The sequence below is a fragment of the Enhydra lutris genome, unplaced genomic scaffold (assembly GCF_002288905.1).
Source record: "Enhydra lutris kenyoni isolate GAN:26980312 unplaced genomic scaffold, ASM228890v2 scaffoldscaffold36, whole genome shotgun sequence".
Taxonomy (NCBI): Eukaryota; Metazoa; Chordata; class Mammalia; order Carnivora; family Mustelidae; genus Enhydra; species Enhydra lutris.
In genome coordinates this window covers 18229686-18254342 of record NW_019154120.1, presented here as the reverse complement: position 1 = coordinate 18254342, position 24657 = coordinate 18229686, and the positions used below count along the sequence as shown (strand labels likewise).

The window sequence follows — 24657 nt, the reverse complement described above, 5'->3', positions numbered from 1 at the left end:
CCAGTCTCTCTCTCTTTTTTTTTTTTTAAGATTTTATTTATTTATTTGACAGACAGAGATCACAGGTAGGCAGAGAGGCAGGTGGGGGGTGGGGAGCAGGTTCCCTGATGAGCAGAGAGCCCAATGCAGGGCTCGATCCCAGGACCCTGAGATCATGACCTGAGCCAAAAGCAGAGGCTTTAACCCACTGAGCCACCCAGGCGCCCCCCAGTCTCTTTTTAAAATTAATTTATTATTTTAGAGAGAGAGTGTGAACATGCGTGAGCAGGAGGAATAGCAGAGGGAGAGAGGGAACCTCGAGCAGATTCCGTGCTCCTTTTTTTGTTTTTAATTAATTCATCTATTTTATTTTATTTTATTTTATTTTATTTTATTTTTTAAAGATTTTATTTATTTATTTGACAGAGAGAGATCACAAGTAGACGGAGAGGCAGGCAGAGAGAGAGAGAGAGGAGGAAGCAGGCTTCTTGCTGAGCAGAGAGCCCGATGTGGGACTCGATCCCAGGACCCTGAGATCATGACCTGAGCCGAAGGCAGCGGCTTAACCCACTGAGCCACCCAGGCATCCCAATTCATCTATTTTAGAGAGAGAGAGCACAAGCAGGGATAGTGGCAGAGGGAGAGAGAGGGAGAGAACCTCAAGCAGACCCCAGGCTGAGCGTGGAGCCCAACGCGGGGCTCAATCTCATAACCCTAAGATCATGACCTGAGCCGAAACCAAGAATCAGACACTCAACTGACTTTGCCACTCAGCGGCCCTTCCAGTCTATTTATCACTGCCCACTATGGATACTCTTATAGCTACAGTGGTGTCTGCCAATCCAGGTGCTTCCAATGTGTTTATTTACGGAGGCTGGTACCCACAGAAATGTTTATCTCCGCGGTTTGCGCAGTGTTCTGCTTTAGCACAAGTCCCATGGCACGGCACACGCCATTCCGAAGCTTGCTGCTTTCATTCAGTGGTCAGACCACCTGGTTTCTATGTGTAACTGAGTTCCATCCAAGCCAAATCTGCTGCACTGTACCCCGTGGCGTGGCTGTTTTCATTTCCTTAGCCACTCCTGTACAGATGGACAGTTGGACTGTCCATTTTTGCTGTTTGCTGGATTTTCTGGGCAGTGTTGATTGAACAGCCTTGTGCACACATCCCTGGGTGTGTGAGCAAGTACTCCCTGGGGCAGACACTGAGAGCTGGAGTGCTGGGTGGTAGAGAAGCACATGTTTGAATTTTGATAGAGATGACCAAACTGAGCAATGCAGGAAAACACCTATTTCCCCCACACTTGCGAACAGTTCATGTATTGTCCATCCTTCCTTTTTTTTTTTTTTTTTCATCCTTGATGGGTAAAAATGGCATTTTGTGTTGTTCTAATTTACATGTTCATGATTTCTTTCTGGTGAGCCTGAATATTTTCACAGACCTACTGGTTATATATATTTCCTTTTCTGAAAATGTTCTGTTCACACGATTTGCCCATTTTTTAATTTGCTGATTTGTTTTTCTTTTTCTTTTTTTTTTTTTTGTACTTCTTTTGATTCTGAATGCTAATACTCCTTTGTTTTATATACTGCCAACATTTTCTCCCAAACTCCTTTTGTTTCGAAGTTTCTTTTCACTTTCATGTGATCAAATTAACCTTTTTGTGTTGTTCTATTTCATACATTTTGCTTCTTAGGTAATTTTTAAACATTTGGCTCTTTATTTTTTTAAGACTGTTTTTTCTACAAGAGTTTTCGGTTTACAGCATTTAATGAAGAGGAAGCTACAGAGAATTCCCATATAGCTCCTGCCCCACACGTGCACCGCCTATCCCGCTCTCAACATCCCACACCAGAATAGTACACTTCTTTTTTTTTTTTTTTTTTTTTTTTAGTAGAAGGAACCTGAATTGACATATCATAATCACTCAAGCTCATAGTTTCCCTTGGTGTTCACTCTTGGTGTTGTACATTCTATGGGTTTGGACAAATGTGTAATGACACGTATCCATTATCATCATACAGAGTATTTTCACTGCCTTAAAACTCCTCTGTGCCATGCCTGTTCATCTCTTCCCCTCCCTTCCCCAGGCAGTCCAGTGGTCTTTGTATCATCTCCATAGTTTTCCTTTTTCCAGAATGTCAGATAGTTGGAATCCCACACTATGTAGCCTTTTCAGATTGGCTTCCTTCTCTTAGTGATGAGCACTTAAGAGTCCTCCATGTCTTCTCATGGCCTGATAGTTCCTTTCATTTTAGTGCTAAATAATAAATATTCCATTGTCTGGATGGACCAGAGTTCATTCACCCATTCACTTGCCGAGGGATTTCTTGGTTGTTCCTGAGTTTTGGCAGTTACGAATAACACTGCCCTAAACATCTGTGTGCGAGAGTTTGTGCGGATGTGGTTGTCAACACTTTCAGGTAAATACCAGGGAGCCCAATCTCTGGATCATATGGTAAGAGTATGTTCAGTTTTGTGAGAAACTGCCCAACTGTCTTCCGAAGTAACTACTATTTTGCATTCCTTCCAGCACTGTGTAAGAGTTGCTGATACTCCACGTCCTTGCCAGCATTTGACGTCCCTGCTCTGGACTGACGTTAGAATTTTGGTTATTCTAATGGGTGTGTGGTGGTAATCAGAGTGTTGTCTTAATTTACATATTTCCCTGCTGACATATGGGGCATCTTTTCATATGCTTATTTGCCATTTGCCATCTGTGTAACTTCTTTGGTGAGGTCTCTGTTAAGGTCATTGGCCCATTTTTTAAATTGGAATGTTTCTTTTCTTGTTGAGGGTGTTTGTGTTTTTGTTTTTGTTTTTGTGGGGGTTTTAAGAGTACTTTGTATATTTTGGATAACAATTCTTTATGAGATGTGTCTTTAGCAAATATTTTCTCCCAAGATGTGGCTTGTCTTCTAATTCTTTTAATGTTAGCTTTTGCAGAGCAGAAATTTTTAATTTTCATGGAAGTCTAGCTTATCCATTATTTCTTTCATACATTGTGTCTTCAGTGTCATCTCTAAAAAGATACCACCACATTCAAGGTCATCTCGGTTTTCTCCTTAGTTACCTTCTAGTTTTATAGCTTTGTGTTTTACACGTAGGTCTCTTATCCATTTTCAGTCGGTTTTTGTGAAGGATGTTACGTCTATGTCTGCATTCTTTTTTGTTTTTGTTTTTGTTTTTGTTTTTTTAACGTGTGAATATCCAGATGTTCCAGCCCATTTGTTGAAGAGACTATCTTTGCTCCATTGTATCTGTTGACTGTAATTATGGGGGTCCATTTTTAGGCGCTCTGTCTTACTGGTCTATTTGTCATTCTTTCACCAACACCACACTGTTTGGACTACTGTAGCTTTTTTTTTTTTTTAAAGATTTTATTTATTTATTTGACAGAGGAAGAGATCACAAGTAGGCAGAGAGGCAGGCAGAGAGAGAGGAGGAAGCAGGCTCCCTGCTGAGCAGAGAGCCCAATGCGGGGCTTGATCCCAGGACCCTGGGATCATGACCTGAGCTAAAGGCAGAGGCTCAACCCACTGAGCCACCCAGGGGCCCCTGAACTACTGTAGCTTTATAGGAAGTCTTGAGGTCATGTAGTATCCACCCTCCAACTTTGTTCTCTTCAAATTGGTGTTGGCTATTCTGGGTCTTTGTCTCTCTGTATAAACTTTAGAATCAGTTGGTCAATACCCATAAAATAAATTACTGGGATTGATTGGGATTGCGCCGACTCTATAGATCAAGTCAGGAAGAACTGACCTCTAGACAGTACTGAGTCCTCCTATCCATGAACATGAAATACCTGTCCATTTACATAGTTCTTAGATTTTGTTCATCAGAATCTGTGCTTTTTCTCATAGATCTTGTGTGTGTGTGTGTGTGTGTGTGTGTGTGTGTGTGTGTCTGTCACTTCTCAGCCTTTTGGCTAAGATCAAGTGTAGTATATATTAGATTTATACCTAAGTATAAATTTCAACTTCTTCCAACTCTTCAACTCTTTTGGATGCTGATGTAAATGGTATTATGTTTTTAATTTGAAATCCCACTTACTCATTATTGGTATATGGGAAAGCAATTGACTTTTGTATATTAACCTGCATCCTGCAGCCTCGTTCTAATTGCTGTTAGTTCCAGGAGTTTTCGTTTTTTGGGTTTGTTTTTTGTTTTGTTTTGATTCTTTTGGATTTTCTGCAGAGATGAACATGTTACCTATAAACGAACTTTTATGTCCTTCGTCACAATCTGTATACCTTTTACTTCCTTTCTTGCCTTATTGCATTAGCAAGGACTTCCAGTATAGTGTTGAAAAGGAGTGGTGAGAGGGGCCACTTGCCTTGTCTCCTCCCTCTTACCTCATCTTAGTGGGAAAGCTTCAAATTTCTTACCATTAAGTGTGCTGATAGCTTTACTCTTTCTTTGCTAGAAATTTCTTTTTGTAAATGATGTGACGTTGGTGTCTATTTTTTTCCTTGAATGGATAACCACTTAATCCATCACTAGTTTCTGAACAATTCATCCCTTTCTTAGACTTTGAAATACAGTATTCTCTTTACATGTATTAAATTCTTCTATATACTTGGATCTGTTTCTGAACTCTTTTCTCTATTATTGATCTATCAATTCCCATGTCAACATCACACTACATAAATTGTTTTTGTTTTATAAAGTCTTGAGATCTGGTAAAGCATGTTTTACCTCTTCATCTTTTGTTTCTGCATTTTCCTAGCCTTTCCTGCCCTTTCATTCTCCCAAGAATTATAGAATCAGTTTCAATTTATTTATTATTTTGACCTTTCCAATTATATATAAGGCATAGAGTGTTCACTTATCCAAATTTTTGTTTGTATTTTCATTAAGAAAAGTTTTAGCTTTGGTCTTTCCATTTTTTTGCTAATAGTTATTCCCAGGTACTTGTATTATTGTAAATTTCTCTTTCTGATGCATTTTCTAATAGGGTATGTCTGGTGTACAGAAAACCTATTGCTTTTTAAAATGTATTATTATTATAAAAGAAAACATGTATACAAGGAGTGATGAAACATAAATAGATTGCTTAGTAAATCATTGTAAAGCAGATTGAATATTGCCAGCTCCCCAGAAGTCCTCCATATTTCCTTTCCTTATCAAAAACCCATTCCTTGGGGTGCCTGGGTGGCTCGGTAGGTTAAAGCCTCTGCCTTGGGCTCGGGTCATGGTCCCAGGGTCCTGGGATCGAGCCCCACATCGGGCTCTCTGCTCAGCAGGGAGCCTGCTTCCTCCTCTCTCTCTCTCTCTCTGCCTGCCTCTCTGCCTACTTGTGATCTCTATCTGTAAAATAAATAAATAAAATCTTTAAAAAAAAAAAAACCCATTCCTCAATCATAAAATTTAAGTAATAACCTGCCTTTTAGATAATCATCTCTTGGCTTTGTCTTACAGTTCTTAACACAAATATGTATCCTTAATGACTAGTTTTGCCAGGTTTTTAAAACTTCATGGAAATAAATTCACTTGGTGTGTGTTTCTTTTTTGTCTGGCTTCTTTTTTTCAACACTCTCTTCATGTTGTTACATATTGTTGCATGTAGTAGGAATAGTAGTAGTTCTTTCTTTTTCAAAGCTGTATAGTATTCCATTAAATTAATACGCCATAATATATCCTTTCTACTGTTGATGGGCGCTTGGCTAGTTTCTAGTTTTATTACAAACAGCTGCTCTGAACATTCTTGGACATGGACCCTAATGTACCTGGCATACATTTCCTGTAGAGTTTTCTTTACCTGGGTTCCCCCAGAAGCAGACTCTGAAACAAGGATTCTAAGACAGGTCATTTATTTGAAAGGTGATCCCAGAAAGCACTGGTAGAGGAGAGAAGTAAGACCAGGAAGGAAGAAACACACTAAGTGTTGTTTTATCAAGCACATTCCCACAGCTGGCAGCAGGAGCTTAAACCTACTGAGTAACTCCCTGTGTGTTCATAGAAAACATGCCTCAGAGTTCTTGCACCTGGAAAACAAGGGTGTTGAGGTCTCTATCTGGCAGCACTCACCATTCACTGATTGGGAGAAGCTCCTGGGAGGGGGGCATTGACTACCCAGCCTCCTGGCATGACCTGTATACGGACAGAGCGGGGTCTAGTAACCAGAGAAAGCCATTAGACGAAGAGATAAAGGTGCTGGCAATTGGGATTTGGGCTGGCATGCTCTACAATGGTGATAGCCAAGAGAGTGTGCCAATATATGATAGCATCTACAACAAGACGGTCTATGTAGGAGGAAGAATTTCTGGGTCATAGGACATGTGTATGTTCAACCTTATGAGATGCTGTCAAATAGTTTCCTAAAACGTTGTACCAACTTACAGTCCCACCAGCAGTGCAGGAGAGTTCTCATAGCCTTTCCAGCACTTAGTTTAAGCCATTTTGATGGATGTGTAATGTTGTTTTTAATTTGTAATTTTTAGATGACTAATAATTGTGCCTTTTTGTATAATTACTGGAAATTTGGATTTCTTCTTTTGTGAGTGCCTGTTCAAGTCTTTGCCTGTTTTTCTATTGAGATGTCTGACATTTTCTTATTGCTTTCCAAGAGATTTTATGTATTCTGGATTCGGCCCTTTGTCTGTCTTATGTGCTGCAAATATCCATGGCTCTCTTTTACTCTCCCTTTCTCTCTTCTCTTCCTTTTATTCTCTTATTCGTGTCTTTTGATATGCAGATTTCTTAATTTTAATATGCTCTAATTTGTAAATCTTTTCCCTTTTGGTTAGTACTTTTTGAGTCTTAAGAAATCTGTCCCATGATTATGAGGATAGGACCTAATATATTACCTACTATAAGCCTTATTGTTTTGCCATTAACATGGTCTGTGATCTGTGCAGAACTTATTCTTAACCCCTATGTGAAGGTAGGGTTAAGAATTAAGCCCTGCCCCAATGCCTATCCAGTTATCCCAGCTCCATTATTGGAAAGAACACACTCTTCCTATATTCTGCAGCGGCATTGTCATTAAACAGCACTTGTCATTGAATCGAGTGTCATTAAATCTCGTTGTTAAGCGTCTATATGTGCATGGATCTGTTTGTGGGCTTTGTCTTCTGTTCCACTGGTCTAGTTATTTGTCCTTATCCCAGTACCACACCATGATAGACTTATTAAAGGTCTTGATGGTTGATACAGCAAGTCTTCCTATCTTTTTCTTTTTAGCAAGACTAGTTTGACCATCCTTTGATTTTTTGCATTCTCGTAAAGATTTCAGAATCAGCTTGTCAAATCCCCAAAACTGAAAGGCAAGAAAGGAGAAAAGGAGGAATGGAGAGCCAACTGCTGGGACTTTCCTTAGAGATTTGATTGAATCTATAGCTCCCCATGGAGAGAATTAAACTCTATAATATTGAGTAATGGGATATTGAGTATAATATTATTTAGATATTCTTTAATTTCTCCAACAAAGCTTATAGATTTCCCTGTCAAAATTTTGCACACCTATTGTTAGATTTAGTGCTACATACTTGATGTTTTGATCCTATTATAAGTGGTATCTTTTTCATTTTCTATTTGTTGTTATAGAGGATTTTTGTCTACTGATACTGAGTCCATGAATCTTGCTAAATTTTCATATTAATTTTAATAGTTTATCTGTTTACTAGTAATTTCAGTATTGAGGCTCTTGGGGTCTCTGGGTTTTAAAAAAATCGTATTAACTTATAACTAGTGTTCTGTTTCTGCCTGGAGAAGCAGTGTAGGTAGCTGTTAGGTACAAGGAGTCTGGAATCTGACCACCTGACTTTGCACCCAGCTCCTTTACTCACTCTGTAACCTTCAGTAATTTGCTTAATCTTCTGTGACTCAGTATCATTCACTGCAAACTACCTCATAGGTTGATTGTAAAAATTAAATGAGTTAATACCTTCCAAATAATGCCTATCAAATAACAAGCACTCAAATTATGTAGACGTCTGTCATTAATTAGTTTCATTCCTGTCTAAATTTTCCCTTATCTGTTTTTTTCTTATTCTCACTGCATTGACCACATTCTCAGCACAATGCTGGATAGTAGTGCTGCTTTCAGGCCTCACCTGAACACTCGGAGGCATTTCCTTCTAGTTTTTTTCTTCTTGTTATAGGCATAGTTGTTTTCTGTTTTGTCTATTTGACATACATGAAATATTTTTTTTAAGATTTTATTTATTTATTTGACAGACAGAGATCACAAGTAGGCAGAGAGGCAGGCAGAGAGAGAGAGAGAGAGAGAGAGAGAGAGGAGGAAGCAGGCTCCCCGCTGAGCAGAGAGCCAGATGCAGGGCTTGATTCCAGGACCCTGGGACCATGACCCGAGCCGAAGGCAGAGGCTTTAACCCACTGAGCCACCCAGGCGCCCCTCCCGCCGAAATCATTTTTAACTGGACTTATGAATCTGGTGTTTCACTCTGAAAGAGGGAACTACTTCTCCAGAGGATTTTTTTAATTCAAACTATATACTTCAAATAATGAAAAACATTAATAATGAAATTATTTGTTTGTAAACATTACTGAGATCCTGTTGGAAAAGGAGACAGATTCATTGCTGTAGGCTTTCCCGAGGCGACGTTTGTTCATGTAAGGATATTCCTTTGGATGTTTGGGTTGAGTTCAGGGGTATTCATAGCCACATGGGGCTGTTAGCCAGTTCTTTTTTGAGGGCAATAGAACATTCTTGAGCTTTTAATTCTGAACGTATACCAAATAAGCTAGAATGTGTCTTCAGTTATTTTTCTTTTCATCAAGTCTGTAGACACACTTTTCTGAGTCAGCATGTACCTGAGAATGTCTCGCTACAGGCAAGACCACGGACTGACAGAAATTCTAGCATTGCGACTACGCCGTCAGTGTTGCTCTGTGCTTCCTCTAGTGCTGTGTATTTCTCATTCTCCTGCAAGTTTTTATCTTTCTCACCTCGTCATACTGTTTTGGTTTTGTTTTTTTTTTTTTTTAATTACATACTGTTACTTAGAGAGTTCTGTTTTCTTAACCGTTTTCTGTTTGTTTCATAGAAACCATCTCCTTTTACATCATATTGAGATACCACATGATACTCTAAAATACTCTTTAAGTTTCTATAAGATATTATCAGAAGAATTTCCTCTGATTCATTCTCAAATGAGAAAAACCCCATCAGGCCCGATGTGGTTAACAGAAACGGTGTTTTCCTGACGACATCCTTCCTGGAGGTCCATGGACTCACCCTCTGAGACCGGCATGGAAGGGCCAATGGACACACCTACCCAGCTCCTAACATCCGCCCAGCTTTCTTCTCGTTTGGCTCTGCTGGACCGCCTTGGATTCAGCTCTGCTTGCTGAAGACCGTCCGTGCATCCGTCCCCACGCCCCGCACCCCAGTCCCCGTGCCCCCATACCCCGCACCGCTCCTCTTGTCCTCGCTCGCCTAGAGCGCCTTCGGAAACTCAGCCTTCCACGCTGTGACCTACCACTGCTGGTGCTTCTCTTCCGCCCCCTGCCCCCAGGTTGTCTCTCCTGATTATTTCCTGAGAGTTCCAGTTCTCAATGGGTAGGTGAGGGGAGTGGAAAGCACTCCGGCTGTTTCAGGACGGACCTACCAAGACAAGTGCTGGCTGCTTGATTTGAATTTCTGAACAATTGGGGGAAACAGGTTTTGGGGTTTTTTGTGTTTTATTTTGTTTTTCCAATTCAGATCTTGTTTTTCAACCTAGTTGCACTGGCCTCGTGTTGAGTTGAACGTTCCTCAGAGATGGCCTCATACAGGTCGACTACAGGCCTGGCTTTCAGTTGGGCGAGTTTTACCTCCTGCTCTCGGTTTTTTGAGATGATTTTAGTGGGAAGTTGGGCTCCGCTTCACTGGCTCCCTTAGCCATTTTCAGCCAGAGGTTTCTACCCAGAATGAAGTGTTCGTTTGAGCAACTCACGACTTCCTAGATAGCCTGCAGGAATGCAGCTGTGCTGCAGAAGGAAAGCTCTTCCTTTGTCATCAGCAGAATTAATCACCAGAAATTATAATTTCAAAGTCCAAGTGCCCCCAAAAGACTTATTCTAATATCCAGCTGGGAAAGGAAAGTCCTACTGGAGTAGAAGTGAGAGAAACTGGCTTCTCGGGACTCCACACGGACTAGCTGTGCTCAGTCTTGGGCTATGCGTGGCCTGTCTGAGAGCCTCACCCTGCCCCATCCAGGATAAAGGATGGGACCTCGTGGTCTCTAAAGCCTTGCTATTCTGGCACTCGGTGGTTTTCCCAGCTGTCCTGAAACATCTGCTATTAGAAACTTGGTCCCTTCTGCACTCCGGGCTTCTGCTGAAAGGGAAGCAGAAGCTGAAGGCACGTCGGGTGCGCACGCCTCAGCTCTGGGGGCGCAGAACCTGCTGTTAGGAGCAGCTGGGGGAGCGCTGGACTGCGGGACGGGCCTAGGGCTGGTGCCCTCCTTCCAAGATTCACCTTCTGGGGCCACCTGGGCCTTTTTCTGGCTCTCCTGCTACCTACAAAAGTTGTCAGGCATCTGAGGACCCCCGTTTCCTGAGTCCCCTCCAGTGCCTTTGTATTGAAGGTAAAAGTAAAGACAGGAAATAAAACCTGTTTCCTTCAGAGAATGTCTTTGAGGCGCAGGAAACAAGAACGGCGGCTGGCTGACTGCCTTTCATTTGACAATAAATGGACATCAGGGAGTTGCTCTAACACTTGTCATGATAACCCTCCCAACACCCAAGCCAAGGCAGGGGCACGGGATAGAGGAGAAGCAGAGACTTTCCTTTCTTTCTTTTTTTTTTTTTTTTAAGATTTTATTTATTTGACAGAGAGAGAGATCACAAGTAGGCAGAGAGACAGGCGGAGAGAAAGGGAAGCAGGCTCCCCGCCGAGCAGAGAGCCCGATGCGGGGCTCGATCCCAGAATACCTGAGCCAAAAGCAGAGACTTAACCCACTGAGCCACCCAGGCACCCCAGAGATTTATCATGTATCGTCCACATTTCCAGACGGGAAGAGGGTACTGCAGGGATACCCAGGTGGACAGAAATTTGCCCCATGTCTGGAGTGAAGCCTCAGGGGTGGCTCAGGCACTCGGGGGTGACCCCAAACCTCCTGGGACTGCTGGCATTTCTGCATTTTGGATATAACCCCTTCCGAAGAGGTCTCCTGAATGAGGGGTGTCTGTGTGTGCTCACGTGGGCACGGCCCCCATGCTCTGTGGATGCTTCTCACCCTTCTCCCTCTCTCTCTCTCTCCCCTTCCCCACCCCCCACTACCCCATCCCCAGGGAACAGCTTTCTTCCTGCTGTGTAGTCCTTCAACCTGGACTGCCAGGCCTGTCCAGGAAAGTCTGCCAAATGGTTTAGAGGGTTTTCTCGCCAGGGTTTTGTCTGCACTCCCAGTTCGAAGGGAATGATGGAAGGCTGGAACGCAACAGCCAAGAGTGACTCTGAGTCCATTTGTGCGGCGGGTCCTCCCCGTCTCTGCTCTTGGCCTCTCAGATGGATGGCAGTCTGGATGTCACTGGCTCCACGGTCTGAGTGGACTGGCATCTGATCCGTGAGGAAAGCCAGCTCCCAACCTGGAGATAAAGCCATTAAGTTTCTCGTCTGATTCAGGCCAGGGACATTTGCAGAAACCAGAGTGAAGTTAAGAGTTTAGCTCTCAGGGGCCAAGTTCACCTTACTGGCTCTGTAGTGATCAGGACCAAGGTCAGGAATCAGAGGGAGGCAGGGAAAACTGCAAAGCATTTAAGTGCAAACTGTTTATAGTTTCCAAATTTTAGACGGCGCCCAATAATTCAGTGATTTGAGGAGCTCGTGTCCCTTGCGGCCCCTCCCCCCCCATCAAGCCCTCCCACCTCACAGGTCTGTGCCACCCTGGCCCTCAGGGGCCAATGTGTAGAGCTGGAGCCCTCAGTCTTGTGCGTCAGACCCCTCTTCTCCCTGTCCCTGCAGCAATGTGCCAGCTCATAGTCTTTGCGGTCTGAGAAGTCTGCATTGCTAAGACTTATCAACATTGATGGCTTTTGGAACATTAAATATGTACCATCAGAGTATGTAGCATCTCTATTCTTGCTTCCCTATTTGAATGTGGGGGATCCTGTTACTGTTTTCAAAGCTCTTGGATATCTGCATATCCTTAGTTCCAAAGACAGGAGACCCTCCTGGACCTCCTCAGAGCAAGGAGGTAAATGGAGTTTACCTCCTTCTTACCTGCACCCCATAGGTCTCTCTGACTTATTTCACTTAGGATAATACTCTCTAGTGCCATCCATGTCACTGCAAATGGCAAAATTTCATTCTTTTTTATGGCAGAGTAATATTCCATTGTGTATATCCACCACATCTTCTTTATCCGTTCATCGGTCAGTGGACACTTGGGCTGTTTCCATTTGTCGGTTGTGTATAATGCTGCTGTACACACTGGGGTGTGAGCATCCTTTCGAAGCAGTATTTTTGTATCCTTTGGTTAAATACCTAGTAGTGCAGTTGGTAGCTCGTAAGGTAGTAATATTTTCAACTTTTTGAGGAACCTCCATACTGTTTCCCCACCCGGCCGCACCAGTTTGCCTTCTGGCCAACAGTGCAGGAGGGCCCCCCTTTCTCCGCATCCTCGCCAACACTTGTTGTTCCTTGTGTTGTCGATCTTAGCCCTCCGGACAGGTGTGAGGTGGTATCTCATCGCGGTTTTGATTTGCATTTCCCTGAGGATCAGTGATGTTGAGCGTCTTTTCATGCATCTCATTTCACTCATATGTGGAACTTAAGAAACAAAACAAAGGAGCAAAGGGAAAAAAGAGAGAGAGAGGCAAACCAAGAAATAGACTCTTAACTACAGAAATGGTTACCGGGGGGAGGTGGGTAGGAGGATGGGCTATAGAGGTGATGGGGATGCAGGGGTGCTCTGGTCGTGATGAGCACGGGGTCATATGTGGAAGTGTTGAATCAATATATTGTATACCTGAAACTAATATCATACTGTATGGTAACTCACTGGAGTTCAAATAAAAACTTAAAAAGGAAAACCCATAGGCTTCTTGGAACAAGGTTGGAGCTATGTATATGAACTTACGCTTGTCATTGGTTTTTCCTGTACAACCCAGGTGATTTTTCCAGCTGAGCTCCAGCCCTGGTGCGTGTGTTCCCTCCTTGCTAGAGAGAGTCGCTCTCCAACTTTGCACAAGCCCTCCTAAGTGGGCAGCTTCAGGCTCTCCATCTGAAAGAGGGCATTGATTCTCCTTAGCAGATTTTCCAAACCCGTATACTTGGAGGTCAAGTGACCGTTGACAAGTGCACACCCCCATGAATTCCTCCCACACCCCCACCCCGCACCCTGGCAAGATCACATTGAACTATTCAGGGAAAGTTTTTACTGAATGCAAGGAGAACATGACCCTTCTGCATTATTTATTAGGGGCTAACAATACCCATCATATGTAGAATGTATTTGGAAACAAATTCGTGATGTTAGGAAACAGCAGTGGTCCCAAGCCTATTAGGATCTCTGACACATATATGAAAACACATCATGGTCTTTTTTTTTTTTTTTAAGATTGTATTTATGTATTTGACAGAGATCACAAGTAGGCAGAGAGGCAGGCAGAGAGAGAGGGGGAAGCAGGCTCCCCGCTGAGCAGAGAGCCTGATGTGGGGCTCGATCCCAGAACCCCGAGATCATGACCTGAGCCGAAGGCAGAGGCTTAACCCACTGAGCCACCCAGGCGCCCCACACATCATGGTCTTACCTTTCCTGTGAGGCTGGGAACTGACCATGAGACAACTTCACAAAGAAAACAAATATCTTTAACCTTTTATTTACCATTAGCTCTCTGGGCAGTACATCTACCATTAAGTAAGTCTTGGAAAACCATTTGAAATTATAAATTCCTAAACTTAACTGCTAATTTTTTAAAGATTTATTTCTTTTTGAGAGAGAGCGAGCATGGGTGGGGAGGGGCAGAGGGAGAGAGAATCTTAAGCAGATTCTGCACTGAGCGCAGAGCCTGGTTCAGGGCTCAATCTTACGACCCTGAGATCATAACCGGAGCAGGAATCAAGAGTCAGACAATTAACTGACTGAGCTACCCAGATGCCCCTAACCTTACCTTCTTATACACCTTTTTTCTTCCTTTTCTATGAAGGGAGAAAGAATATTTACATTTACTAAGCACCTACTGTGTTCCAAGTGCTACAGCTGGCCTCCTGATGTCCGGAGTGGTGAGCATTCCTACCCCCATTTTAGACATGAGGTGGATGAGGAAACGGAGACTCAAGGTCATGCAGCTGAGAACCAGGTCTCCATTTCAGGCGGAGACTTCTTATCCGACATTTGACTTTCCCTGGGCAGGAATGCGAAGGTTTTCTCCCTTGGCTTCTGTATCTATCACCACAACAAGGCTACATAATGCAAAACCACAAAACCAGTAGCATAAAGCCATCAATGTTTATTTTTGCTGTGGTCTGTGGGTCAGCTGGGCGGTTCGGCTGCTCCGGGGCCCCCGCTGGGGTGGTCTCAGCCGCACCCCTCCTGCACCTGCAGTCCGCTGACCCGGGTGGGTCTGGGCTTGCTACGTGGCCACCAGGCAGAGTTCCAAGAGCATGAGCAAAGCACATGGCTTCTCGAGGCCTGGGCTCAGAACTGCCACCCTGTCACTTCGGCCACATTCTTTCGGCTAAAGCAAACCATCTGGCCAGTCCAGATCCCCAGCAAAGACAAGCAAATGCCATCTCATGCTGGGGGGATGGGGGTGGGCATTTGAGTCACATTGCAGGGGTGTAAATATTGGGAAGGGAAGAATTGGGGCCAATTTTGCCATTAGTCTGCCTCAGTTCCCATTGTGGGGCAGCTCTGCCCCCTTGGGGGCACCTGCTTACTGTAAGCCTCTGCTCCCCCCACCCTGCAAAGCCTGCTCTAGGAGCCTCTCCTCATTTACACTAAGGGGCAGGACAGCTGCGTGGAGAATTTATTTATTTATTTTTTAAAAGATTTTATTTATTTATTTGACAGACAGAGATCACAAGTAAGCAGAGAGGCAGGCAGAGACAGAGAGGGGGAAGCAGGCTCCCCACTGAGCAGAGAGCCCAGTGTGGGGCTCGGTCCCAGGACCCTGGGATCATGACCTGAGCCGAAGGCAGAGGCTTTAAACCACTGAGCCACCCAGGCGCCCCTGCTGCAGAGAATTTAAAATGACTCCTTTCCCAAGAGGAAGGAGGGCAGTCAGTCTGGCAGGGGTTCCACCCCTCTGATTGAGCTAAAGCAGGCGCCCTCAGCATGAGCCAGCAGGCAGAGGGGAGTCTGGGGAGCTGGGGGCAGCAGGCCTTCCAGGGGCAGATAGATCCTTCTCTGCCTACACCGGAGACTGCTGCTCCTTGCGGAGTCCCCTCTGGAGTTGGCTCCCCCTTGCCCAGCCCCAAGCGTCCTGTTTTGCTGTCAGAGCCAGGACTCCCCTCCTCTCCAGGAGCTCAGCAGCTCACCTTCCCACCGGCCTCTGCAAAGACCTCTCTGTCCTGTGTGCTTGTGGTTTCCAGGGAGGAGGGTTGCAAGGCCAAGGCCATTTCCGCAGGACTCCAGGGCCAAGCTGGCCCACACAGGAAGCTGGAGGGGCGGGGAGGTGCTGAGTGGGGTGGAGCAGAGGAGGGTAAGCGAGGGCTAGGGCAGAGGTGGGAAGAGCTGCTGGGTGCCTGGAGGACAGGGACAGGACTGAAAACTCATGAAAAGAGAAGCAACACGCTGGGAAGAAACTTGAGAGACAGGGGTTTACACATCCAATTTGAAAGATCAGAGATAAAAGGACAAGCCAGGGGAGGCGGACGTTTGCACCCCCTGGAGACCAAATCAGGTCCTGCCTGCCCCGTGCCGCCTTCCGCCAGCGGGTAACTCAGGAGCGCCCCCCTAGGATCCTTGCGAGGTGGTGGTCACAGAGCTCCAACCCCAAAGCGTCTTGTCTGGGAGGGAAAAGAAACTCCTGATTCCACTCTCCACTAGGTAGGTGGGATAGGTGTCCTCAAAAGAGGCACCTGCCCAGTGTGGGCCTTTGCAGGAAGAACGGGTTGTGTATATTAACACAGGTGTGTATATTAAGCTTGCGGGTAACAGCCGATATTTCCGTAATTCTTCTGCCTGCCAGAGGAGAGAGGAACAGGTGTCACTGAGGAAAAGAGCATCTACCTTCGGTTTGGGACAGTAAGAGTCACGGTACTAGAAAGAGGGAGAGGCCCATGAAGCAAATCCATCACCAAGGTGGGAAGGTCCTGGGTAGCCATGTCGGGGGTCGGTGAGCGCTTGGGAAAGGAAGGCTCAGGGAGGCCGGGGGACCACACCCAGGTCACACAACTGGGCTCTGCACTTGGGTCCGTAGGAACTGCCAGGCCCTCATCCATTTTGGCCTTGCCCTCTGTCAGTTGCCCAAGAAAAGTAAAACTACAAAGTCTTTCATTTCAAGTCTTGGGAATAGAGCTCGCTTCTATGAGACATTTTCCTTTCCCATCAATTGAGGCCATTATGCAGGAGCCCGAGCGACCTTCCAGCACTAATTCTGCAGCACATGGTCAGGGCTGAATTCTCCAAAAACAAGTGGGCGTGATCCAGCCCAGACAGAAGAGGTTGTCCAACAGGTGCCTGAATTCATGGGACAAAACCCCACAGTGTGAGAAGCTTCAGGGCCAGAGCAGGGGGTGCCGAGGAGTCTGACCCCTGTTGGCTTCCTCTTACTTCACGGGTTCCTGGGACACTAGGCAGGCTGGGAAGGGGTCTCTGGGCCTATGTCCTCACTCCAGCGCCAGTTGTGTCCCCCTAAGCAAGTCCCTGAAACTTCACCCACTGCAAGATGAGAATCTCCATCTCTACCCCCACATTCCGCTCCAAGATATCATGGGAAGGAGGTTCTGCAAGGGTCCACCCTTCGGCTTCCGCTCAGGCTCACCTTGCTGGGCCTCCAGCTCCCCACGTGAACAGTGACAGCCTCGGGCCAGCCAACAGCCCTTGCGTTCTACGACTCAGGGATGAGGACCCAGTTGTGGTGTGGGATGGGCTGGTGCCTTGAAGGACTGAAGACACTGCATCCGTGGGGCCAGGTGTCAAGGGATGACAGCAGGTTCCAGGATGACCGCAGCCTGTATCTGCCTGACAGAACCAACTTGTTCCTGCCCCTCTTCCTCTCTACACCCCCCCCAACACTCACCGCTGAGGTCACCCACCTGGGACACCGGGTCTTCTCAGGAAAGACCAAAGAGAGGACAAGGCAGGAGGCAAGCCAATGTTTGTAGAGGATACTTGCTCAGATCTTGTTATCAGGAGATCACCGTGCACCACCTTTGATGCAGAATCCTCCCGAGGAAGGCTTGGCACTAGGTGTCCCAGGAGACTGGGGTGGGGACAATAGTCTGTGACCTGGCATGCTGGTTCCCATGTCTCAGGAGGGCCCAGGGAGGTTTGTAAAAGCACAGATTCCAGAACCCTGCCCCACATGGGTGAAAACCAGAATGTCTGGGGGCGGAGCCCCAGAGGCTGCCCTGTGAACAGATCCCCTCTAATGTGACAGCGACGTGGGTGCTATTTCTGTAGATGAGAAAGACGGAGAGAGGGGTGCCTGGGTGGCTCAGTCAGTTAAGTGTCTGCCTTTGGCTCAGGTCATGGTACCGGGGTCCTGGGATCAAGTCCCGCATCGGGCTCCCTGCCCAGTGGGGAGCCTGCTTCTCCCTCTCCCTGCCCCCTGCTTATGCTCGCTCTCTCTCTCTCTCAAATAAATAAATCTTAGAAAGAAAGAGAACAGAAGGAAGGAAGGAAAGAAAGTTGGAGAGAGGGAAGGACTGGATTCTTACCCTGGGTCTGCATCAGACTTGGAATGGGACCTCAGGTCAATGACTTACCCAATCTAGGTCTCTACTGATTTCATTTTAAAATGAAAACAATTCGGGACGCCTGGGTGGCTCAGTCACTGAAGCGGCCGCCTTCAGCTCAGGTCATGATCCCAGAGTCTCGGGATGGAGCCCCACATCCAGCTCCTTGCTCTGCAGGGAGCCTGTTTCTCCCTCTGCCTCTGCCTGCCACTCTGCCTGCCTGTGCTTTCTCTCTGGCAAATAAATAAATAAAATATTTTAAAAATAAAATAAAAAATGTAAAAAAACTTAAAATGAGAACAATTCTGCCGGCTTCCTCAGGATTCCTGGGGAAATGCAGTAAGAGGGACGGTGAGGAGGGAGCGCTTGTCACGCCCTCTTGGACCTCTGCGGTCAGCGTCGTTCCTTCCGTTGGATGAGGAACACAGGCTCTGAGGGGTTAAGCAGTTTACTGGGGTCCCAAGGCCCTGGAGGAGGAGCCCCGCTGTGAATCCAGACTCCCCTGGCTCCAGAGCTTTCCTTGCCATCAGGGTGCTCCTCTGGGAATTTAGAAGTCAGGTGTGTGCTTGGGAGTCAGCTGTGGCAGGTGGACCAGCAGGACCGGCATCACCTGTGAGCTCATTAGAGATGCAGCTTCTGGGGCCCCGCCCCCGGCCGCCTGCCCCAGAGTCTCCAGTGACCCCTGGGCATCTTTAAGGTTGAGAAGCCGTGTTGAGGAGGCTTGGAGATTGGACCAGAGAGCGTGAGTCTGAAGATAGGGTGTGGTAAACACACAGAATCCAACCCAAACGGAAGATCCTGGTAGGGATGAATGAGGAGGCCGCCTTTAGTGCGATGCGCCTGTGAGGAGAGAACAGGTGCGCAGCATCTCGGCCTTTTTGCTTCCGTTGCCCGGGAAGCTCGCCTTCTCTGAGGAAGTCCGACCCTCCAAGAGAAAGAGTTTTCATGTGGAAACAAATTGCTTTCATTGGTCTCTGTGTGCGGGAGGGGAGTATATTTCATTTTCAAAGGTACTGTTTTTTTATTTTTTACAAAAAGTAAGAGGGGCGTCTGGGTGGCTCAGTCGGTTAAGCTTCTGCCTTCGGCTCAGGTCGTGATCTCCAGGTCCTGCGATGGAGCCCCATGTTGGGTTCCCAGCTCATTGGGGAACCTGCTTCTCCCTCTCCCTCTGCTTCTCCCCCTGCTTGTGCTCTGTCTCTCTCTCTCAAATCAATAAATAAAACCTTTTTTAAAAAGGGGGGAGTGCCTGGATGGCTCAGTGGGTTAAGCCTCTGCCTTCGGCTCAGGTCATGGTCTTAGGGTCCTGGGATCAAGTGCCGCATCGGGCTCTCTGCTCAGCGGGGAGCCTGCTTCCCCCTCTCTCTCTGCCTACTTGTGATCTCTCTCTCTCTGTCAAATAAATAAATAAAATCTTTTTAAAAAAAAAAGAAGAAGAAGAAGGAAAAAAATCAGAGAGAAAGCATTTAGCAAAGCAATGTGTCCTCACTTTTCCTGTATTGGGAGTGACTCTTTTACGGCAGGGAGCGCCCCCGGGAAGGAGGGCCAGTTGGGCGATCTCTCTACATGCTGGTCTTCAAGTTAAATTGTAAGACCCATCCATGGGAAGGTTATCCCACCCGCACGCCCCCCACCTACTCCAACAGCAGCGCCCCCCACCGCCCGCCCACACAAGCGGCTCCCTGCTGAAGGTCACGCCCTGACCCAGGGCTCAGATGTCAAACTGGCAAACCAGGGCTACAAGGTGTGGGAAGACATCCAGGCAGCACCCAGAGTGCTCACTCTGGGGTGGGGGGGTGTCAGTGCACAAAGGAATGTCCAACCTGGGCCCAGAACGTCCAGTAGGGTTTGATGCAAGAAGGAGCGTCTCTGCTCCCTCCTTGCCTTTCCCGGGTTAGCTCTGTTGATGCTGCACAACGCCCCTGGGTGAGCTGGGCTTTCTTTCCAGCGACTTGAGCAGGTGTTCTCATGTTCATGTTCTTGGGGCGCCTGGGTGGCTCAGTGGGTTAGGCCTCTGCTTTCAGCTCAGGTCATGATCCCAGGGTCCTGGGATCGAGCCCCGCATGGGGCTCTCTGCTCAGCAGGGAGCCTGCTTCCCCCTCTCTCTCTGCCTGCCTCTCTGCCTACTTGTGATCTCTCTCTCAATCTGTCAAATAAATAATAAAATCTTTTCTAAAAAAAGTCATGTTCACATTCTTGACGGGCAAGCCGCATGTTACTTCGCCCGTATGAGGCTCTTTTCTGAGACCCAGATCGGTCGGTGAAGCACACAGACCCCCTGAAAGAGTCCGGGCAGCACGTGACCTCGGCATCCCAGGCATTCCATGAGGTCGATGGCTCCCAAACGGGCCAGTTGGGAACATTCCGCAGACCTGCTCCCTGCCTTCCAGGCACTCGTAGGCTAAGGCAGAGATAGCGACACATCAGTTAATTCATGTCCCCTTAGTCGGGCCGCTTCTGCCGCCACCAGCCCTGTCCTCTTGTACTGGCTTCACCTCAAACTACCCGGAGTGAAGTGGGCTCAACCAATTTCTTTGGGCCTTTCCCTCCTTGTTTTGGTTTTGTTTCGTTTTTCCGTAATTTTTCAAAAGTCTGGAAGAAAGGGATTTGGGTTGGGATGATACCATCATTCTGTCACTTCTACCTTCGTTCTGTTAACAATTTTTGGAATCACATGCGTAGAAGCTTTGATTTTGAAAAAATAAGGCACTTTGAAGTTTTGACTCCAAAAAGTCCTTTCAGCTCAGTCGTGCACACTTCTAGAAGCTGAATATGAAAGAGGAATTGCCTGCCCAGGCTCCCGCTGGGGACCTGGAGTCCTCACTCTCTTCACAGTGCCTGATTTCAGAGATGAAGAATTTTAAGGGTGTGCTGGGAGGCAGGGGGCTGCCACTGGTTTAAAAGCAGACCGCCGAGAGCCGCCCCACCGTTCTCCCCTTCCTCCCTCCTCCATTCCCTGGTGCCTTCCATCACCGGGAGGCGAACGGGGAAGGCTGGTTATTGACAGCTGGGCAACGCGCACAATAAAGTTTAACGGTTTACATCCCCTTGTACGACTCTGTCAATGTTTTCAATGGCTCACCTTCTCAGGGGCTGGTTCTCACACTCGTACTGACTCCCTCCTTCTTCTTTTTTCCCTTCAAGCGTGCAAACGCAAAGAGCAAGAACCAAACAAAGACAGGAACAATTCCCAGAAGAAATCCCGCCTGGTGTTCACCGACCTCCAACGCCGAACACTCTTTGCCATCTTCAAGGAGAACAAACGCCCGTCCAAAGAGATGCAGATCACCATTTCCCAGCAGCTGGGCCTGGAGCTTACGACCGTCAGCAACTTCTTCATGAACGCCCGCCGCCGCAGCCTGGAGAAGTGGCAGGACGATCTGAGCACAGGGGGCTCCTCGTCCACCTCCAGCACTTGTACCAAAGCGTGATGGAAGGACTCTCGGGTGGGCAAAGGTCCCCTCCAGGTGAGGACAACCAACACAAAAGAAAACACAAAGGAAAAAGACACCGGATTCTTAGCTGGGGCCCTTCACTGGTGATTTGAAAGCACAATTCTCTTGAAAAGAAACTTCTATTCTAGCTGTAATCATAGGCCAGGTGTTCTTTTCTTGTTTTGTTTTTCATGGCTACGGAGTCCAAGTGCAAGCTGAAAATGAATCTCTTTGAACCGGACATTGTCCTCTGAGCATGCTAAGCATCCCAGAAATCCAAATTGGGGGGGGGGGCTTCCTGGAGCTGGTTGACTTCAGCATGGTGTTAGCGAAGCTCAGGATCTCTTTAGGTGTCAACAGTCCCACTTGGGGCCCTGTTGCAGTCCGAGTTCCCACGTGTCACGGTGGGAATTTGGCCCGTGTAAGGATTCTGAGTTTGGGCTCCCAAGATGCTACCATGAGAGATTCTTCTAGCAACAAGAATGACCTCATTTGCTTTCCCAGTGCTTAGCCTCATCATACCACAGTACACCAAAGTTCACAGCCATAACATAAAAAACATCAGAATGATAATTACTGAGCACAACTTTTAAATACAGAAATTTAAAAAAAAAAAAAATCCGAGGACCTGTTTTTCCAACTCAGGCATCATTCCATTGAATGGTTTGGAAAGCTTTAAGTTGATCCAGTTTACGATTTTCTTTTCCTTACCTCCTGGAAATCTCACGTGGTCTTGGATCCATCAAAAAAAAAAAAAAATCAGTTCTCTTGAGCTCAACATATCAAGCACAACGTAGATAAACAGAGAAGTAAGGAAGGTTCTGGATTCACCGCATCTGGGTTTTCAAGACGCTGATTGTGAAGTCATTAGGGAATCGTTGGGAATATGGCTTCAAGCACATTTTGCAGTTTGCTACAAATTCTGTTTGTACACAATGCAGACGCACACTCAGGAGGCCAATTTAACTGTTACGGTACATGGAGCAAATGCAGCATTTTCAAAGATCTAGATTGTTTTAGGTCATCGATGTGTCCTTCTTGGTTAGTAGAGTCACCTGGTTCCTCCCACTGTGCATTAACACAAATCATTCTCGCTCTTTCGCATTTCGGTTGTTTCCTCATCCATCCCATTGATAGGGCCGTTTTTCAGTGTTTTCTAGCTAGAAAATTAAAAAAAAAAAAAAAAAGTAATTCAAACCACCATACGTGTTACTCATGAGGGTCATCTAGTCCCAAATCTCTTCCATGGTCGAATCACCCTTGCAAAACCGCAGAGTAAATCTGGAGAAAACACAGCACACCAAAGAAGCAGAATACTGCAAACCAAAGACATTTCTTACTTGCCATTTTCTAGCCTAAAAATACTGTGATTACCTTTAGAAATCAGAAAACTTCTGCAACTCCAAATGGCATCCAGCTCTTGCATTTGGCTCACCATCGGGCTGAGCAGACCGGCTAGCCCAGCCACCCAGGGAGTGGCTTAGCCACGCCAGCTCTGGTTCCTGGCTGCCACCTTCCCATGGCACGTGGAAGAGCGCCCGCAGAACTCTGGGAGATGCGAAGGTCACGATGTGCGTATTTACCAGTGAATGGCCCCAGGTGGGCCCCATGGGGTGTTCGAAGCAAGCCAAACGCTGCAATGATTCTTTACAGACACTTGAGACTGACTTTTTTATGAATTACTTAATCGAAACCAAAGAAACTTTTTCTGCACCTACTTCTGCAACAAACAAAACTGTTCCATTAAAATGAATAAATAAATAAATACGTAAATCAGTGAACGTCACCATCACCAAGAAGGAAGCACGCCAGAAAAAAAAACAAAAAACAAAAAAAACAGCGAGACACACTGTGTGTAAACAGACCTCTTAGGACATTTTTTGGAAGCAGATTTTAAAGAAAGGGTTGAGGCAGGAATAGCTATAAGGAACAGCCTCGGTGGCTCCTGCTTCACTTGACAACTCATCGGTAATCGTGAAGTTGAAGATTGTCTTTAATTTGTGCCTATGCAGTTTTTCAAAAGAACACGGAACAGAACAACAGAAACCTCAACAGCTACAATACCAAAGACGAGGATTTCTCATATCTTTTGTTTCAGTTCAGTATCTCCTCTTGTCTGGCTAAAATACTAATAGCGTCATTGATCTGTGTAAAGGTAATCAATTTTGTTTCTGAGCAACAAAAGGCAAGGGCCATTGATTTGATTTTATTGTTTCCCTTTAATTTTGTTTTATGGCTTTCTGCCCCAACCTGGAATCTCCCAGAAGGTTCCATGGACTCCAAGTTTAAGATGTTGGGATACTGATCTGTTTCCTCTACTCCTCAGAGCAAGGGGAATAATGTCACTTGAATGTTCTTTGCTTATCCCTTAGACTTGGTTCCTTCTATGTTCAGAGTCTCAGCATCAGGGGAGGGAAGGGGAGTGAGGGTCAGGGTTAGGGGTCTTGGTGACACGTACTCTCCTGAACCACAGAACCAAAGAATTTATAGAGGAATCAACAGCCTCATTTTCATGTGATTGCTACATCCTAATGGCTTCATTTGCGGGTGGGGGGGGAAACGTAAAAATAATTGCCAGTTTCTACTTTTCTATTAGCTTTTTAAAATTCAGCTGTAAAGTTGCATTTCTAAAGAAAGAGATATATATATAATATATGAATACATATATAGATTCAACTTGACATTGGTGATAACCCCAGATTCTTGCTGTCCAAGTCCATGTCTGGTTTTGGTCAACTGCTTCATTTATTAGGCCTTAGTTCCGAATTTTGCTCGTTTCTCATGCCATCCCAGAGTCCGTTTTCCACTGTGGATGATTTGGGGTACTCAGATTTCTGTGAAAATTCCCAGGAAAGTTGAAAGTCAAGCATTTCAGCGTTTAACCTGTTGATAAATGGACTCGTGGCACAAATGAGCTTTATTTGTATTTGGAGTCAGCTCTAGACGAATGCCTCAACCACCATCAAGGTGGAGAGTGAGGTCTGTCCATGAGACCTGGCCCACCCGTGGGCCAGGAGGGAGCTTGTCTTCTGTAACTGCTGGGAAGCCTCGGGGGGTCCGGTCCCACTAGCTGTGGAGATGAGGCCAGCCCAGAAATCTCTCCAGGAGCCACCCTGTCCCATCAGGGGTTGCTGATCTCCTCAGGGAGCAGGTCCACCAAAGGGACTTCTCATAGGGGAAGTCCAGCTCCTGTTGGAATGGCTGATCGGGTTTCCTCAGGGCGGCCGTTCCCTGGTATTTTGACCAGCCTGTGTGCAACCACGGCTGGCCCTGGAGTGAGGCAGCAGTACCGACCGGGGGCTTATCTCCATCCTGGAGGGAAAATGCAAAGCAGGATTTGGGGAGAAGCCCAGCGTCCTGCTCCCCAGAGCCCCATCATCCGTGGTGCCACCTCCTCGCTCCCCACCAGCGAGGGAGATGGGGGTCTCTCTTTGCAGGGACAGCAGCCGCAG

At 46.4% G+C, this 24657-nt stretch overlaps 1 protein-coding gene across 1 annotated transcript in view; it reads left to right on the top strand.

Annotated features, from left to right (window-relative positions):
• LOC111154304 (one cut homeobox 2) overlaps positions 1-21493 on the top strand; it is a 46619-nt gene extending 25126 nt beyond the window's left edge. Inside the window, exon 2 of the mRNA XM_022513814.1 lies at positions 20916-21493. Coding sequence (XP_022369522.1) covers positions 20916-21202 — 287 coding nt within the window. The 3' untranslated portion in view covers positions 21203-21493. The remainder of the gene's footprint in view (positions 1-20915) is intronic.
• The last annotated feature ends 3164 nt before the right edge of the window (positions 21494-24657 follow it).